The sequence below is a fragment of the Zootoca vivipara genome, chromosome 11 (assembly GCF_963506605.1).
Source record: "Zootoca vivipara chromosome 11, rZooViv1.1, whole genome shotgun sequence".
Classification (NCBI taxonomy): Eukaryota; Metazoa; Chordata; class Lepidosauria; order Squamata; family Lacertidae; genus Zootoca; species Zootoca vivipara.
Genome location: NC_083286.1, coordinates 33045087 through 33065313, shown reverse-complemented (window position 1 = coordinate 33065313; position 20227 = coordinate 33045087). Strand labels below are relative to the sequence as shown.

General features: G+C 42.5%; 1 protein-coding gene across 2 annotated transcripts in view; it reads right to left on the bottom strand.

Annotated features, from left to right (window-relative positions):
• ACOT12 (acyl-CoA thioesterase 12) overlaps nt 1-20227 on the bottom strand; it is a 30322-nt gene extending 10095 nt beyond the window's left edge. For both annotated transcript variants that reach the window (XM_035099974.2, XM_035099975.2), the window contains exons 1-9: nt 20043-20227; nt 15015-15084; nt 10534-10594; nt 8434-8535; nt 7348-7483; nt 4225-4381; nt 1763-1882; nt 714-864; nt 166-221 (exon numbers count right to left, since the gene is read on the bottom strand). In XM_035099974.2, coding sequence (XP_034955865.1) covers nt 166-221; nt 714-864; nt 1763-1882; nt 4225-4381; nt 7348-7483; nt 8434-8535; nt 10534-10594; nt 15015-15084; nt 20043-20160 — 971 coding nt within the window. In that variant the 5' untranslated portion in view covers nt 20161-20227. The remainder of the gene's footprint in view (nt 1-165; nt 222-713; nt 865-1762; nt 1883-4224; nt 4382-7347; nt 7484-8433; nt 8536-10533; nt 10595-15014; nt 15085-20042) is intronic.

Below are 20227 nucleotides of genomic sequence, written 5' to 3'. Positions count from 1 at the left end.
TTTTGTGTACAATCTATGAGGAACGTCTCATGCACTGATGTTTTCTGTTGATGTTTCACAAACCAAACATGATCAGCTCTACACTAGCAGCTGAGAAATAACATCAGCTGTACTGTTAATGGCATTTTAAACATTTATGCTGTCTTTGGGGCTTACTTACTGTACCTGGCTAATCTAATTTTCTTCCGTGCGATAGCTCCATGGTATCGCCTTAAACCATCCTTTGCAATGAACAAAGCAAGAAAAAATAATAATTAGTTATAAATTTTACATTGTAGTTTTGCTAATTTTCAGAATAGTCGACAGATTGAATATAACAAGCTTTTTTTAAAAAAAGAGCATAACACAGACTTTACTGTGAAGCCAACCATCTAAATAAAATGTGTAAGTTAACTACAATACTGTCTGAAAAGTACAATTCTGGTTTGTCTTAGGATCACAAAACTACGGCAAGCCCTTTTACCTGAGACTGGCAGAGTATTTCAGTCCTTGGCTATAAGTTCAATAATCATCTTTTAGATGAAATATTAATCCAAAGCACTTTAGAATTAGTGCCCCTTATGGGACAAATATGATTTATATATTTTTCATCTTACATAACTCAAATAAATCTTCACTTCTCCTACTGATCTATTTCATAATTTCTAAATTAATAATCTGATTATCTTGTTTATGTACACAGTTGTTCTCTCCCTATTTTTTTAAGGGTTCACCTTTGTAATAGATTTGACTCTGGGGACGGTAATAAGTTCTCCATGTTCATTTACAGCATTAAAAATTAAAAAGGCACTGTTGATATGCCGAGCTTGGCCTTTGGCCCATTCTTCACAATTGAAGGCCTCAACACGAACTCCAACTTCAATGCTGAAAAAGAAGAGCTTTCAGTTAATTTAGCAGCTGGGGTGCAACAGATGCAGCACCAAATTATACAGAGAAGCTACAAGCTTTTTTTTTTAAAAAAAGAAGGAAATAAATTATTATACCTGCCATCTTATACAGGTGAGCCTAAGCTCTATTGATCTAAACAGGTCGTTTCTGTGTAGACATGCATGGGATTGGACTGCAAGGATCCAACCCTATGTATACTTTTATATTTCTTGATCTCTAAAGTATATCAGATGTTAGTTAGGCTCTCACACCAAATGTTATGACCAGACATACAACTTCCTATTCTGTGGTGAGATTTACTGATTTGCTAGGGTCTGTTTAATACTGGGCTAGGATAGCACATAATAACTGGTCAAAGGGAATGCGTATGAATAATGGAGCATACATACAAGAAACTACAATCTCCAGTTGTTGTACAATAAATAGAGGGAAAATATCTGAATATGAATTTTTTATACTTATGTTCTTGCTAGTGCAACAAAGAATGGTATAATTTCAAACTACCAGGGCTTTTTCCCCCACTTGGAACTCACTGGAACTGAGTCTTGGCATCTCTCAGGTGGGCGCCGCTGCCATTATAAAAGAACAAGTGAGGCATTTGTGGTGAGTTCTGGCACCTATTTTTTCTAGAAAAATAGCACTGCAAACTACATTTTAATTCTTATATTATTTATGCAAATTGAAACTGAAGCACAGGCATCCCCAAACTGCAGCCTTCCAGATGTTTTGGCCTACAACTCCCATGACTAACAGGATCAGTGGTTGGGCAAGATGGGAATTGTAGTCCGAAACATCTGGAGGGCCGAAGTTTGGGGATGCCTGCTGAAGCATTTTAGACCATACAGTAGCATTAAGATAGAGACAAGCTTATTACCTTTTCTGAAAAGTATTGTTAACTATAGCATTGAAAACCAGGCGGTCACCAACAGTTGATGGTCCCCGGAATTTAAACATATCTACAGATTTCAAAGTTGGATGCAGCCTACACAGGCGACTGAAAGAGGAAAAAGGAAAGCAAATTAAAATACATACCGGTATTTTATCGTGCTATTTTTTTCATATCAATGCAACATTTCAGTATTTCTATGCAACAAATGGAAATTCCAAGTTTAAAGCTAATACTGGTTTTAATATAGGTTTGGGAGTAGAAACATTCTCTTCAGTTGGAACTTGAAGCATTTGAGAATTGTGGTTTCCAGTACTGTATATCTATTATTTAAAGGGGGGAGGGGGGACTGTTTGGCTTAGCTCTTCCATACATTAAGTGCTATTTTTCTTCATTCATTCATTCATTTAATGAATCATTTCCCATGAAAGATCTCAAATCGATTTAAAGTATAATGAGGTATATAAAACAGTTACATATATAAAAATAGTTAAAAACAATTGAGTACAGAAACAATATTTTTTTTAAAAAAAATTATAAACACTTTGGTATTTCTTTGCCTGTTTTGGCTGCCTCTCAATATATCGCTGCCAAACACATCACAGGTGGGGGGGATGAGGGTCTGTGCCAATGTTTGGGCGCCAGGTGCCATTTTGAATCAAGGGGGCAGACCCAAATGTGACTTTAGTGTGACTGCACCCATTTGGGGGCATAGGTCTGGCCACCTCTCAAGGTATTGTTGCTGAACTCTGCGCAAAAGGTTCTTGAGGTTGGTATCTTCATTGAAGTTTGGACACTAAGTGCAATTTTGAATCGAGATGGCGAAATGAAACATGACTTTGTAGTGACTTCGCTTGATTTTTGATGTGATGGGTCCAAACTCACAAACAACACTATCAATTTAAAACAAACAAACATACAAACAGTTTTTTTAGTTTCTAAAACAATCCCAGACACTGCTAGGCATTTCCCACTAGATCCTATATATGCTGCAATAGCAATAATAATAATAATAATAATAATAATAATAATAATAATAATAATAATTCCTCATGCGAGTTTGTTTTAACAGCATGAATCTTTTTAAAAGAATTTGCTGAGAATTAGGTATTGTTTTGTTTGTTGTGGTGGTGTTGTAGGGCTTAAATTTCTTCCTAACCTTTGCTTAGCTTAGACTAATACTGTTTTGCACCATTATTTATCTTTAGCCTTAACTCAATTACCCTTTATGATGTACCAGAATTGTTAAGCGTGCACAATTATCTGTTTCTAATTAATTGAATTGTGCATCTTTATAATGCATTCAAATTACTTTGGTTTTCATTAGGAATAATTTGCTCCTCCTATTTAAATTGCTAAATATCTCATTTGCAATACAACAATAAACATAGAAGCAGATTAATGTCAAGAACAGAGGTGTAAATGTGTAGATGAAGTTTGCAATCTTTTTTCACTGTTAGGCCTAAAAACATGATATTATTTTGCTAGAAAGGTAAGCCTTCCATATTTTTACAGACATGGTGTATCTGAAAGACCAAATCTAATTCTAGTGGATTTCTGTTGAATTCAGCATTGACACTGCTTGGTTAGTATCACAATTATTTAAAAGGGGGTATTAAAAAAACAAAAACCTGTCTGAGCATATATTCAGTTTGTTCTTTGAGTACTGCTTGCTTTTATAAATCTCATTCTCATTCCTTGTAAGCCTGTGGTCATAGCAACTCTAACTGGCACCTTCAAAGGTCAAATCTAATTGTAAGTTGTTTTACAAAAGCTTTGCAGCAAGGTCAGCTATTTGTCAAACAAAATAGACAGCTCTCTGTCACTGTTTAGCACTGTTTCTCCTACATTTCGGCTCATCACTTTCAAGTGCAAAAAAAGAAATGTTTTCAGCGTCTGATGTGTTATTTTCCTGCAGCTAAGCCCAATCTCCATTCTTCTGGACCAGATTTATTGCAGAGTTATTTGGGAACCATTTATAGATACAGATATATAAATGAGGTTGTGTGCTTACATATAAATGCCGCTCACTCGGGTCATTGGTGTTATGACCGTGTAAAACCTGTGACAGATTTGCAATTTTAATAAAAATGAGCTGTTTATCCAGTAACAAAGGAAAGCCAGTTATTATTGGTATAACTTCAGGTTACAAATCAGAGCTACATGAATAATGAATGGGAATGACACATCCAGCACCCTGGCAATGAATCAGGCCCACTGGTGTGTGAAGGGAATTCTAATAGAAATTCTTGTCTCACACACACACAAAGAGAGAGAGAGCTACATGTACCAAGCAACAGGGGGATGATGGAATTCTCTGCGTGATTAGATGAACATTAAACTAGTAGACAAAAAGAAAGAAAGACAGGCAGAAAGAAACCTTGCATTCCTCACTAGGCCTGCCCAGTAACGTGTAACACAGAAGGATGCTGAATTTAAAAAAATGGTACCTTGCTGAAATAACGGCCACTGTCTCCATCCAAGCCATAATTTGGCCACCAAATGTATTTCCTTGATGATTGGCATGAGGAGGCAAGACAAGTTCAGTGCTCTGCACATGGGTGAGATCTGTGGAAATTGCACCTTCTTCTTGATTGCAAAATTGTTCTAAAATGTATGAAATGAATAGCCAAGGATGTTAGTGAAATTACAGACCAGTCCAATTATACTGTGGCTGCCATTGTCCTATGTCTTAGAAATCGTGTCCTCCCTTAAAGAGGGCACGCGTTGCGGTGAGACCTGGCAACCAAACCCTTGTGTTGTGGGTGGGAAGGATTGGAGAGGCACAACACCCTATTGGAAGGTCCCTTGATGCTGGGTTCCATCAGGCCAATGGGACGCGAGTTAAACGGATCAAGGGACCTATATATGCCCATGCACGTGACCCAGAGCTCCCTCTTTTGGTGCGTGCATTGGAACACACACACACACACACACCACTCCCTGATTTTAGGGCTTTTGCGCTTGACCTTGCTATGCCATCGTGTGTCGTCTGTCGTTGGGACAGGGGCACGGCAGGAATTTTCCCCACTTGGCTGATTGGCTGGTGCCACATGGGTTTCACCTGCCGCATAGCAAATCGTCACAACTTGTAAGATTGCAGATTGGCTCTGGTTCAGGTGATAGGGATGGGAGAACGCTCTCGCTATCCCTATGTGAAAGGTATTCTGTTAAAGGAATCCAGGCACTCAATGGTTGGGTCAACCCTGAGAGGGGTTGTGCCCGTGCCTGAGTCCAGGGGGACATCTGGGTCGTGAACATAGCATGTCCCCGGCTTTCCGCCTATCTGGGTGTTCACCCTTGGGCTGACCTATGCTGGAACCCTGGATCAGCACTACCTGCATGGCAGGGAGCTAGTCGAACCAGAGCCTATGCAACCACTCACTTGCTGTAATCAATAAAGTTGAGGCCTAAATTCTGCCAAAAACCAAACCAAAATTATGAGTCTTGTGTGAATTTATTTAAGGGGGAGGTTTAAAGGTCTGAACACACAAATAAAGCAGCTTCACTGAAATCAGCAAGGTGACTGCACTTTGTGAGGTCTGTATCCCATAAGACAATTCCAAAAGAGTTTATGGCGGTTATGAGAGCATAGAATACATGTAATGTAGGGCTAGTTGGTTGACCCTGTTCTCTAATACTGTCAGACTAAAATTCACAGTACGTGAGCTTATTAGAATTTGAATCATATAAATGTATGTTTTAAAGACAGAGAGAAATTGGACTACAGGTCTATTTGAGACCCATAATTCAACAGGGGAAGGAGGGATCTGTCTTCCAGGATGAAGAGATCTCTAACAAAGCAAGATCTTTATATTTCAAAAAATGCCAATCATGCTAATCTGTCACATGATCCCACTTGACCTGAATTAAGCGTTTGGCATCTGCCCCACTTACATCTGTTTTATAACCCCTGTGTTGTAGCTTGGATTCATCTGAGCGCTTTGCACTTTGGACCTACTTATCAAGTTGTACAATTTGTATTTAGAAGACAAATTCCACCTTGCTTTGTGCACTTTGTAGATGTTTCATGGAAAGTAATCTTAGCACAAAATAATTTAACACTTTACTTTTCTTGCTCTTTATCACTGTTAAGCCAGTGCTAGCTATGGTAGTGAGTTTTAAGGAGAAAAACTGCTTTATAGTGTCACAGTGTGCTGCTGCTTCTTTTCTTTTTTTAAACATGAGCATGTGCCAGTTCCATAGGTTGAAATGTCCTATACTGATTTCATCTGGTCCAGGGCTTTCCAATCTTGGGTCTCCAGCTGCTTTTGGATTACAGTTCCCATCATCCCTGACCACTGTTTCTGCTAGCTAGGTATGATGGGAGTTGTAGTCCCAAAACAGCTGGAGACCCAAGTTTGGGTACCCCTGATCTAATCTAAGATAATTGCTAAAACTATGCATCCTGCAGAAAAGGACTTTGTAAGTTTTAAAGGTTATGAGTGCAAAACATTTTCCAACATGGATAGTTTAAGTTTATGGAAACAACAATAAATGCAGCCACGTTGGTCCATTAACAAATTAGCATAATACCAAATGGATTCACCATTTGTGCCATATCCACCTCCTGCTACTAGTAAACAACAGTGACCCATGCACTGGGAAGCTAGTGTTGTAGATCTACGCCACCTTCTGACCAACATGAGGAGGCAGATGGTAGGGGAGGGGTGTGAACAACAGAAGCAGACTGAGAATACACACAAACAAAAATGTGCGTATGAGTGATGAGCTCAAGGCACTTTGTATGTGTAGCTAACATTTATGGGGATCTAATATGGAACAGAGGGACGCGGGTGGCGCTGTGGGTTAAACCACAAAGCCTAGGGCTTGCCGATCAGAAGGTCGGCGGTTCGAATCCCCGTGATGGGGTGAGCTACCGTTGCTCGGTCCCAACTCTTGCCAACCTAGCAGTTCAAAAGCACATCAAGTGCAAGTAGATAAATAGGTACCGCTACAGCAGAAATGTAAACGGCGTTTCTGTGTGCTGCTCTGGTTCGCCAGAAGCGGCTTCGTCATGCTGGCCACATGACCTGGAAGCTCCCTCGGCCAATAATGCGAGATGAGCGCTGCAACCCCAGAGTCGGACACGACTGGACCTAATGGTCAGGGGTCCCTTTACCTTTACATTTAATGTGGAACAGGATATATGTATGCCTCTACTTTGTGCTCTATTTGTCAATAAACTAAATATTATAAAATGCCTTAATTTTCCAGAGATAGGAAATTCCATAGGAACCCAATCTGGATAATGCTTCCCTGAAAATCCTCACCACTTGGAAATGGAAAGCATACAGCAATGTGTCTGTTTTAGCTGTCCCCCATGTCATTATCTTCCAGGATCTAATTTAAGACATACTTATTTGTTCCATTGGCACATAGCTGGACTGGTGTTCAATAGACCCAAGTGTTGTAGTCTGCTGCACTGTGTTTCACTGCTGATATTGGTTTGAATTATACAGTTTGAATTATATTTTATGCTGACTTCATTTTAATGGTTATTGTAAGGCCCCCTGGATACCTATGGGAGGAAGGGTGGGATACAAGAATAATAATAAATTATAATGACTGACCACTATTCATGCCACATTCTTCCACCAGGTTCTTACAGACGCGTTCATGATCCAGTCGGATTTTTCTTCTCTCAGCAGCCAGGGTGTGCTCGAGAAAATCCTGCGCAGTGACGAACTCCACTGGTTTTAAATCAACCTGAACAAATTAAGATTTTTAAAAAAGGATTGTAAAAGTAAAGCCTACTTTGAATATTTTTTACTTTATTTTATTCTATATTACCCACCCTTTACCCTAAGTTCTCAGGGTGAGTTGTTTACAAGTGAAAATACAGCACGCTTTTAAACTTACAATGACAATACAACCACAAACAACATTGTGGGTCCTGAAAACATCCTGAAAATACAGTATACATTTCAGGTGTCAAAGGCCTGGGTAAAAAGGTACATCTTCATTATCTGAACAACAGCAAAGTCCGCACCTCATTCTGTCACTTTTGTATTAAGCTGCATTAATAATTGGTAAGAAGAGATAACATACCAACAGTATCTTGACATGCATTTGCTCACATTCCAGATTTACCAAATGTTGGTTACTTATTTACACACTGGCAGAGGAAGAGGAGTGCGGGGGGAGCACACCGCCCCTGGCAGCGCAATCCCGGTGGGGTGCCATTGCGCATTGCGGCTGTTCCCCCACCCGTGGGTGGCATGCCACGCCATGCCCCCAGGACACATGCCTTGCCCCTGTGGGTGGCGCACCACGCCCTGCCTGCTATCTTCCCACTGGTGCCGGAGCATGAAGCTCCGCCACTGTATTTGCACACACAGATACACACATCTTAAAATCAACCTAAGCTAAAATTTGTCTCAGAAAAGAGAACTAGAAATGCAATGCATAGCAGGCACTGAATGCAATGAAATTGTGGCACTTCCCCTTAGCTAACCCACTGTCAAATTACTGCAGTAAAAGCTTCTGATGCATATTTGCCCACTACAATTCTTCTGTGGTGCTACTACTCTGCTGTCAGACAAACAACATTAGTACAAATTACGTAAGCCTAAACTGCCATGAACAACACAACTTGGTTTACAGACCATTCTGCAATCCACGTAAACTAAGGGCCATTTTTGAACAAAATATATCACCTTGCCATTATGTACTGGTTTTGCCACGTATGTAGAGAAAGCCACACAAATCAGTTTTTGGAAGGTGGTAAGATGATCTTGCAATGTAACTTTGACACCGACCTACATGCAAATGGAAACAACACACCGGATTACTAGGAGTTATATAATTTGGAACTGGTTTATGTAATAATCAGCACTCCCTTCATCTTAATAAATAGCTGACCTCACCAACTGGTTTCATAATTAGGTTATTATCTCTATTGCTTCTTGAGTGTCTTAACAGTGCAATCCTATGTTACATCTACTCAGAATAATAATAAATAATAATAAAAATAAATAAATTTATTATTTGTACCCCGCCCATCTGGCTGGGTTTCCCCAGCCACTCTGGGTGACTTGGCTCCCAACAGAATATTAAAAAGAAAATAAAACATCAAACATTAAAAACTTTCCTAAACAGGGCTGCCGTCAGACGTCAGATAGTTGTTTACTTCCTTGACATCTGACGGGAGGGCATTCCACAGGGTGGGCACCACTACCAAGAAGGCCCTCTGCCTGGTTCCCTGTAACATGGCTTCTCGCAGTGAGGGAACCGCCAGAAGGCCCTTAGAGCTGGACCTCAGTGTCCAGGCTGAATGATGGGGGTTGAGACGCTCCTTCAGGTAAACTGGAGTTCAGTTTGGATGCTCAGAGATACCGACTGAGTTCAGTGGGACCCATTCTCTGCTAAGTGCATGCAGTACTGTAAGCCTAAGTAGAAATGCTGATTCTATAAAATGTTGATTGGTGGCTAATTTTAAAGGGGTGGGGTGCTGAAAGGAGGGAGGAAACACTTGAGCCATTTTCAGCCAATGGGCTTGAAGGATATTTATTGATTTATTAAATTTATGTCCTGCCTTTCTTCCAAGGAGCTCAAGAAGAAGACATGGTTCTCCAGATTCTCACAGCATCCCCTGAGGTTGGTTAGACTGAGACTGGTGCAAGGTCTTCCATCAAGCTTTGAATTGACTGAGGATTTGAATCAAGGTCTCTTCAGTCCTAGTCCAACCCTCTAAACATTACACCACACTGGCGCTCTTCTTTATAGCTTTTATAGTCTTTGCCGTGCATGACTAAACCCCATAAAGACTAATGTAGACTTGAGGACACATTTTGAACTGATAAGCCTGCAGATGTTCTGTATTTATGAACTTTTTCATTCAGTTTCAGTGCTCAACTCTTTAACAAACTGTTGGAACAAAATGTTTTGAGTGAGAAGAATGTAAACATTTAAAAATTTGCAGTATACTGTGGCAGATACCGGTTCATTTGAAAGAGAAGCCAGAGGTAGTTCTGCAAAAAGAGTACAAGTGTTTGGTGACCACAACAGTTGTCAAGAGAGCTGATTTTGCGGGAGTGGATCTACTGAAACTGAAACAGTACCATGGTAAATGGAAGCACAGGGGACATAGCCTCTGAGAAAGTCAATAGCTCTGGGCAGCTAAGGGGCACTGGGGTATGTTTTGAACCTGTATCCCAGGGGTAGAAGACAAGAGTCATGTTGTGGCAAATAATAATAATAATAATAATAATAATAATAATAATAATAATTTATTTGTACCCCGGCCATCTGGCTGGGTTTCCCCAGCCACTCTGGGCAGCTTCCAACAAAAATTTAAAATACATTAAAATGTCACACATTAAAAACTTCCCTGAACTGGGATGCCTTCAGATGTCTTCTAAATGTCAGGTAGTTATTTATCTCTTTGACATCTGATGGGAAGGAGTTCCGCAGGGTGGGTGCCACTACTGAGAAGGCCCTCTGCCTGGTTCCCTGTAGCTTTGCTTCTTGCAGTGAGGGAACTGCCAGAAGGCCCTTGGCGCTGGACCTCAGTGTCCGGGCAGAACAATGGGGGTGGAGATGCTCCTTCAGGTATACTGGGCTTGAAGGATAATGATTATGATTATGAAATGTAGAGAAGGGGATAAAAACTAGTGAGAGAGATTTGAGTCCCCGCTCAATACATCCTACTGGCGATGGCCATTTACTTAACATGAATTCGTTCCTTCATTTGTTTCATTCTGGCTATATAACACCATCTTAAAAACAGACCAAGACAAACAAATGCAGTCTCTTACCTCCATACTCGTAGTGAATGCCCGGTTTACCTTAGCATTAATGCTGATAATCTGTCCGACTCTATTAACAGAAAAAAGCACCATAATCTCATTGTACAAAAACAGAATATTATAAGCTGTTCCAGGCCTTTACTGGCCCCGATACAGCAATGGCAACATGACACTGCTGGCTACTGCATGGCCAGCCATCAATACCAGAGGGAGAGAGGGGTATTGGCAGAAATAAAGCATTTTGGCTCCACAGGGCAATGGCAAGGAAGGTGATTTGCTGATTGGTCAGCCTCTGCCCACAGGCAAGCTGCTGAACACTTATCATAGAATCATAGAACCACAGAATTGTAGAATATTTGGAAGGGTCCCCAAGAATCATTTAGTCCAACTCCCCCCTGCAATGCAGGAATCTCAGCTAAATCATCCATCGCAGATGGCCACCTAGCCTCTGCTTAAAAAAAACCTCCAAGGAAGGAGAGAGCATAACCTGATTTGGACTTTAAAGTGAAGAGGAAGCTACATATTTTGAAGGGGTTCTTCCTCTAGATGCGATTGCAATGCAGGCTGATGCTGTTCTGCTGTTTCCAAGGAGCAAGGACAGAAAGAGTAGCAAGTCTTAATTAGAGCCTATATAACCCTGGACCTGGAATCTGGTTTTCATTGCCAGGATCCACACATGTGAAGTACCGACAAAGAAAGGCTATCTCAGCCTTGGATCAGGCACTCTCGCCTGATTGCAAATGGTAACAGGAAATTCCATTAGGTATGTGGGAGGTCTGGCCAATCAGAGGTTGAACATTCTGTCCTTCCTCTGCACCTAGCATGGAAACCGAGTGAGCTGTCCTGCTCTGGTTTGCCGTAGGAGGGGCAGAACTCTCTGTTCCTCCTCTAGCAGCACTTCATCATGCTAGAAGATTTTCTTTAATTTATTTTTTTGCAGCTTAGAAACTTTTGTGGACATAAAAACATAAGAGCCTGGCTGGTCAGGTCCCATGGCCCATCTAGTCCAGTATCCTATTTTGACAGTGGCCAACAAGATGCCTATGAGGAACCAGCAAGCAGGACACTTACACAAGAGAGCCCCCCCTCCTGCAGTTTGCCACAAACAGCATTCAGAAGCATTACTGCCTCCAACTCTGCAGGCAAAGCAGAACCATCATGGTTAGCAGCCTCCACTTCCATTAGTTTACCTAATCCTCTTTTAAAGTTATATTTTTCTGGCCACCACCGTGGCCAGTTTTAACTATGCGCTGCATAAAGAGGTGCTTTCATTTATCTTATTTTGCAAGGCTGGGACCACTTCCACACATTATGTTGCTGGTGCTGCTTGGAGCCAAAACCACATGGTTACTTTTCTTTTCTTTAGTCCCTTAGGAGCGTAAGAAGCTATCTTTTACCAGGTAAAAGTATTTATTTTGTCCAGTATTGTCTGCTTTAACTAGCCTTGGTTCTATAGGGCCTCTAGTAGAGGTCTTTCATATCACTTGCTACCCATTTCTTTTAACTGGTGATGCCAGGGGCCAAACATGCTATCACCAAGCTAAGTTCCTCTCACCTTGAATTTTTTACAACTATGTGGTTCTGGCTTATTCTTATATTTATGCCTTTATTTTCAGAGTATCTCCCTGAAATGCTTAGAATCTAATCTCATTCTCTAGAACCCAGAGCTCCTGAAGTCTGGCGTGTGAACACTATCTAAACATTCTTTAAAAAGTCATTGTAAGGCCAGGGGCATCCCATCTATAGTTAATAATTCTGTTTATATATACAGTATAGGAAGTTCCATTGTCACTGTTGAAAAGTACCCCGAAAGCCACTTGCTCTAAACAGAGGCTCTGGGAATTGGAATTCAGGGAACATTGTGGTGTCACAGACCATTGCATTCTCATTTGTAAGTGATGGGGACCTTTTGAAGTGTAGCAGGCTGAATGCTCTCAGTAAGGGTACACAAAGAAAATGCAAAAAGAGAGGGAAATCTAAAATACAAACTTATATAAAATAGACACTGCTGATGAATTCACACGGTGTACGAACACAAACAACAATGTTTATTCTTTAATGGGGGGGGGGAGAGCTGTTTTCCCTGTAGGCAGGTTAAGTGAGGGGGACCATATATAAGTAGCAGATTTTACTCAAACAGGATGGATATTCGAAAATTCTAACCATCTCAAAGACAAAGCAAGGAGCATAAAAACCTGGCAACGTTACAGTTTGTCTATGCAGGGGGGGATGGATACCTAAACCAGCTGGGGGGGGCATTTGCAGGGAGAATTGGCAGGGAGGGAAGAGTTAAGGTTTCTCTTGCCCCCCAATTCTCCCGTGATTGCCTTTCTGCCATCACATTCATCTTACAACAGAAACATGGGGTTGGGCACCTCCTATTTCTCTTTTGATTTCTAGTCCTTTGGTGCTTTAGGAGTTGACAGGCCAAAAGATAGTTGTAGGAGTAATAATTACAACAACCACAATAACAACTACAACTCTGATTTGGAGTGCAAGAGCTGAAGGAATAAGGTGCATTGCTCTTAATTCGTTGTGCAAAAATCACATTGTTACAAGTAATTTTCTCCTGCATTTCAGGAGTAGCCAACATGGCACACTCCAGATATTGTTGGAGTCCAACTCAAAGCCAGCAGAACCGCCGATCAGGAATTATGGGACTTGGAATCCAACAACACGTAGCGGCACCATGCTGGCTACCACTACTATATCCCTTGTGGATTAAAGAAACACAGCTAATTTCTTGGGAAATGGGAATGTAGAAGACTTGGGGACATCTTGTTTTCAGCTTAGAAACAACATACAGTCCAAGCATATCCCTGTTTACCCAGAAATAAGCTTCACTGCATTCCACAGGACTTGGCTGCGTGCATGCTTGTTTACTCAGCATCCAATGCACTCCTCTATCTTGTCATTTCTTCTGAAATACTGTGTTTTGAGGCTTCTCTACCCCAATACCAGCTTGAATTGAGAAAAAGAATGACCTAGCTGCATTTTAAGCCACTAATGAGTACACATGAATCTCATTGGGGGGGGGGGGAAGCATGATATTAAACATCCGTGTGAAAAGTGATTCACGCAACACTATAACTGGAGAATCACTGTAGATATATTATTGTTTCTTTTGTTTCTTCATACCAGAGGTAACTGCTGTAATATGACCTTCCTGTGCATGGATATGGCACCTACATATGTATTTGTGCTCACAAAGTTGTGCCATTTAGTAAATACTGCATGAACCCATCATGCCCTGCTCCTCAGGAAAACACAGACTTGTAGTCTAAAATCCAGCAGAAGTTAATAATTGCATTTGCCATCATTTCATGCTTTTACAACACAGCAGAAAGAAATGTTATCTTAGTTTTCAAAATTAATGAACATTAACATTAATTATAAATGCTTTTAAAGTTAATTAACACTCAGGTGGAAGGTTAAACTTCATCAAACTGCCAGACTTCTCCCACATTAACAATCGAGACAAACAGTTGACTGGCAAAAATTGCTTGCTATTAGCTTCAGAGGGGAAACACCCCTCCCTTATTTCTGGAAGTTGAAGAGCAAGATCTATTTCTTGAGTTGCATGCGTTTTTATGAATCCATTAAATACATAATCTTTGAAAATGGGGAAAATGCCAATTTATGTCTTTTTATGCATGAATGCCATTCATTGTCATATCAAGAAAAACACTGCAAGATTTTAAAAAAATGGTTTCCTTTCTCAGTAAATGGTTGTATTTATCTCATGGTAGACAAACTTATATCTCTAGCAGGCACTGCTATCTGAACTCCGCCCCCATAAGTCACACACCCCTATCTTGGGCCCCTCCCCCATGCCCTCCTTGAGAGTTTTTGTCTTTGTCTCCATGTTTATTTGAACTATGATCATAATACTTGCATAGCTGAATGCACTGGCGGAGGAAAGGGGGTGTGGAGGGAGTGGACCGCCCCTGGCACCACTTTCCGGTAGGGTGCCATTGCGGCGGGCCCCCCCCCGGACACACACCACACCCCCACAGGTGGTGCGTCATGCCCCCAGAACGCACGCCACGCCCCTGCGGACGGCGCACCACACCCTCATAGGCAGCGTACCACGCCCCCTGGAAGTGCAGCACGCCCCCCACTGGCAACGTGCCATGCCCCCCCAGGATGCGCGGCACACCCCCAGTAGCGGAGCATGCAGCTTCGCCACTGGCTGAATATAGAATTGAGGAATGTGTGTGTTGGATTTCAACATGGCTGGAATGTAACCTACTGTACAAAGGCAAGAGCCTCATACATTCCTCCACCTCCTTCTGCATCTGGCCCTTGTCCACTATTGTCATGAGGCCCCTTGACAGAACATGGTCTTCAGGCTGAGAGACGCTGGCCACCCTTCAGAGGATCATCTCCTATGTTCACTGGACCAATTTTTAATGTTCTGGTTAATCTCTGTTACACAGAAAATAAAGAAGGCTGTGAAAAGTGTTGATAATAACTATTTAAATCTGTACCTGGCAGTCTCTTCAAACTGAATGTCATCCACCGATGCTGTCACACAGGGCATGCCAGCGTGTTTCTCAGCTTGGAAGAAAAGGCAATAATAAACAGGTAAGCAATTATAAGTTTCCTCTCAACATGCCTTTGCCCTTAAGCATGGTTAATTTGGTTGTCTTTTAAGGGCCACTTTACACATACTGTACGATGCTTTCCTTCCAAAGATGCACATTGTTAATCATAGAATTGTAGAGCTAGAAGGGACTCCCAGATGGTCATTCAACCTCTGCTTAAAAACTTCCAATAAAGGAGAGTCCACCACCTCCCTAAGGAATCGGTCCCAATCTCCTTTCTTGTAGCTTGAATCCATTGGTTCAGTTCCTACCCTTCAGAGCAGGAGAAAACAAGCTTGTTTCCATCCTCCATGTCACAGCCCTTTAGCTATTTGAAGATGGCTATCATATCTCCTCCCAGCCTCCTCTTTACTAGGCTAAATGTACCCAAATCCCTCAAGCATTCCTTATAAGGTTTCTGGACCCATGATCATCTTGGTTGCCCTCCTCTGCACACTTTCTAGCTTGTCAACATCCTTCTTAAATTGTGGTGTCCAGAACTGGACACAGTGCTCCAGGTGTGGTCTGACCAAAGCAGAATAGAGGGGTACTATTACTTCCCTTCATCAGGACACTATACTTCTGTTGATGCAGCCTAGAATAGCATTTGCTTTTTTGTTGTTGCTGCATCCCACTGGTGACTCACATTATGCTTGTAGTCCATTAAGTCCCCTAGATCCTTCTCACGTGTACTACTAGCAATCCAGGTGTCCTCCATCTTATATTTGTGCTTCTGGTTCTTCCTGCCTAAGTGCAGAACCTTACATTTGTCCCTACTGAAATTCATCTTCTTAGTTGGGCCTAGTTAAGGTCATATTGAATCCCGGTTTTGTCTTCTGTGGCACTGGCTACCCCATCTGGTTTTGTTATCCTGCATCTATTTTATCGCATTTACCAGTTCCAACTGCGGCTTCCCAACAAGCATACACGTTCTCCCATCCCCCCACCCCCAAAAATCTATAAATTCTATTCATTTGTTAATTATAGATTGCTTCATGACAACACTCCCTAAATGGCTTACATAGCAAGATTATCAACAAAACACAACTGAAATCCACAAAAGTGCTTTCTTAAAAATTATATGTGAGGAAATTAGTCCAGCAGCCTAATTACTGTGGTCAACTGGAGGCCTGCGGGAAGCCCACAAGCAGCTCCTGAATCCAACAGCACCCTCACCACTAGCGATTCCTCGCAAATGATATTCAGAGGCAGTATATGCCTCTGACAACTGAAGTAGAACACTGTCGTCATCATCTCTAATAGCCAGAGAGCCAGAATCTGTCTAATAAGAACACGAAACTGGGCCTTCTGTGAACTAGATATAAGGGTACTGGTGAGATAGTGCTTGAAATAATTTACAACCTCCTGAGTAATGCTTAACTTCCGAAGGAAAAGATGGAAAACTCCCCCCCCCATTTATCTGTTAACATTTGTAGCCTACTGTTCCTCCAAGGAGTTTAGGATATTTATAGAATTTTCTCCATTTCATCCTCATAATTACCCTGTGAGGTCCATCAGGGTAGCCAGGCTTCAGATTTCTCAGAAGTTTGTTTTTTAATTATCTGAACCCTAAGATCTACCAGGTAGAGCCAGGTGCAAAAGAAGAAGAGCTTGGATTTGATATCTCGCTTTATCACTACCCGAAGGAGTCTCAAAGTGGCTAACATTCTCCTTTCCCTTCCTCCCCCACAACAAACACTTTGTGAGGTGAGTGGGGCTGAGAGACTTCAAAGATGTGTGACTAGCCCAAGGTCACCCAGCAGCTGCATGTGGAGGAGCGGGGACACGAACCCAGTTCCCCAGATTACGAGTCTACCACTCTTAACCACTACACCACACTGGCTCTCACTTGCAGGATGCCTCTGGGCCTAGGGATTTGTTTTCATTTAATGCACATTTTAAGCACATGGCTTTTCCCCCAAAGAATTCTGGAAGTTGTAGTTTGCCAATTAGAACTGTAGCACTCTCTGTGGGGGTGGTAAAGTATAGTTCCCAGACTTCCCTGAAGAAAGCCATGTGCTTTAAATGTGCATTAAATATGCTTTCACACAGAAGTCTAGGCTTACTCCTTTCAGCAGCCTAATTTAAGGAAGGAAATGTTCATTTTGTTATCGCCATTGTTAAACAATTCGGAGGCCGAAACCTGCTGCCTGATCTACCTTCTGTATACCTGTGAAGTAGATAACTAAAGTGGGGCTTGAACTTAAGTCCCCCACAACAAAGTCCAGCTCTCTACCTCCTAAAACATGCTGGCCCATCCTTTAAACAAAGTGTGCTTCTCTGAACTTTACTGTTAAATGATCCCCACTCCAATCACACATCCCCATGAGAGGTCATGGGGCATAGCTGCTTCGTTTTAATTTCCTTTGGTTGAGAGAATGCTGTGAACTTTCCTTACAAATAGATAAGCAAAGAATATTGGGAACAGGCAGTACAGATGCTAATCCTGTATTGGGTTTCCCAGTACTGTATACAGCATCTGCACCATCTCTCGTTTTTTAGCCAGCTCACCTTCAATACTCTCCACTTTCTCCCATGAGTGGCTCAGATTCAAATAGCCATTTCTGTTACACACACTCTCTGCCACAACAGTGGTATCGGATCTAACCTCACAGGCAAACTGGTCATTCAGGAAAACATTTCCAATCCTATGTTACCACTGAGAGAACACCAACCAATAATTCCCGACTATTAGCAAGCAATTGGCTTAACTAAGGAATGTCATCCAACAGCTGTAACCATATACCAGGGGTGGCCAACTCCCAAGAGACTGCGATCTACTCACAGAGTTAAAAACTGGCAGTGATCTACCCCCTTTTTTGGGGGGTTCAGGTCGTTGAGCTTTTTTAGGGGAGCCACGGTTGTTCAGCTTCTTTAGGGGGAGCCAATGATCTACCAGTGATCTACCACAGACGTCCAGTGATCTGCCTGTAGATCACGATCTACCTGATGGACATGCCTGCCATATACCAATCTTCATGGAGAGAGTGCATGTGTTCAGTAGCTGTCTTGTGCAAGTTCAGACAAAACAGTACAAGCAAAAGCAGGATGCAGAACATGGGTTTCTGTTGAATGCTGTTTAATTCTACTGCCAGCGTTGTATACAAATGTGTGAAAAATATGGCTTGCTTAGTGTGGTGCCCATAGCCACAATAGCGGTCTTGAGGACTTTTCCTGGTGCCCAAGAAGCCCCTGAGTCTTCTTTCTGGATCCTCATAATTTTTACAAGAGATTCCCTCAAAACAACCAACAATTCAAAAGTCAACTCTCTATCAACAGAGGGTGTTCTGTGATTTGTTGGTGGGTTGTTGCCATCTTTAGTAAAAATTTTGTGTGTGTGTGTGTGTGTGTGTGTGTGTGTGTGTGTGTGTGTGTTGGCAAGCACTGGATCTGTGTAGTTGAATGTAAAATATACCACTGTAAGGTTGGGGGGGGGTTCTTTGTAAAATCATACAAGTTCAAGAGAATGCATTTTAATTCTACTGCTTCCAACTTTTGTCCAGAGGCCATAAAGGCGTACATGCACAAACACACACACACACACACACACACACAGATTCTCTTTTTGCCTTTTGTGGGGAATGGCCCAGGGGAGAGAACCTACTTGAAGGGTGGTGAACATGCACTCTCTCAAAATTCCAAATTTGTCCATGGTGACCCCTAGCTTAATAACGCTTTCCTACCTCATAGGAGGGGAAGTAGGTGACGCTGTGAGTTAAACCACAGAGCCTAGAGCTTGGCGATCAGAAGGTCGGCGGTTCAAATCCCCCCGGCGGGGTGAGCTCCCGTTGCTCGGTCCCAGCTCCTGCCAACCTTGCAGTTCGAAAGCACATCAAAGTGCAAGTAGATAAATAGGTACCGCTACAGCGGGAAGGTAAACAACATTTCCGTGTGCTGCTCTGGTTCGCCAGAAGCGGCTTTGTCATGCTGGCCACATGACCTGGAAGCTGTACGCTGGCTCCCTCGGCCAATAACGCGAGATGAGCGCCGCAACCCCAGAGTAGGTCACAACTGGACCTAATGGTCAGGGGTCCCTTTACCTTTACCTCATAGGAGAGTTGTGACAAAAAAGATAAAATCATTCAGTAACGGGGGTTATATAAAAGAGAAAAATTAACCTGTTTTAATTTTTAAAGCTGTGAAATCCTTAAATACTGACAAAGTGAGTATTGTAATTAAGCTAGTTTGCATTACAAATGCTCCAGTATACCTCACATCCTTATTGAAGGATAAAAAAACCTCTGGAAATTGCAAGCGCCAGCATAATAATCATATAATTCTAGAATGATACCATGCAGAGTGAGAGAAATAACAATTTACTAATATTTTTGTGCTCCTTAGTATCTGCTAATGAACACAATTGGATTTATGCTGGCACTATGCAATCCTAAACCCACTCACCTGGAGGTAAGCCTCAATGAATTCAATAGGACTTACCTCTGAGTAGATATACTTAGAATTGCAGTGTAAGGAGTTGGCAGCACCATTCTACCCATGTCTCCTCAGAAATAAGTCCCATTGAGTTCCACAGGGTTCCCTCCGGGAAGAAGTTGGCACCTGGCCTTACTGCAAAACCTCTCTTCCCAATCTGAGGACACTGTGCAAAGGAGGAAGTCACAGCATCATGAAGATGAGGATTGGGCTTGCTGCCTCTTATTACTTGCGAGACAAGTAAAAAAAAAATCCATCAAGTTTGCGCCCTATCTCCACCTGTTAGGTGGATAAGAGCTGCACCAGCAGACTTTCTGCCTGTGCCATGCAACTCTTAGAAGGCCTGGAAGAGGTGCTGAACAGCCAGGCACCTCGCCAAAGAGACGAGGGGGCTAGAAGCACCCGCTGCTGCGCGTCCCACCCACCCCCACCCCCCGTCCTGAGGCCACCCTGAGCGCCTGGAGCAGGTGGTGGGTGGGTGAAGGGGGCGCTCGCGCTTACCCGCCAGGCAGGCCGTGGTGTCGATCCATTTGAGCAGCTGCCCCGCGCCCAACTCCCCGCGGTAGTTCGTGTGCGCGGGAAAGATGGTCTGGCACATGTGCACTTGCGCGGCCGCCATGGAGCCAGCGGTGCCGCCGCCTCCTGCGCTGCGCCTCGCTCGCTCGAGTCTGTGGCGGCGCCTGCTG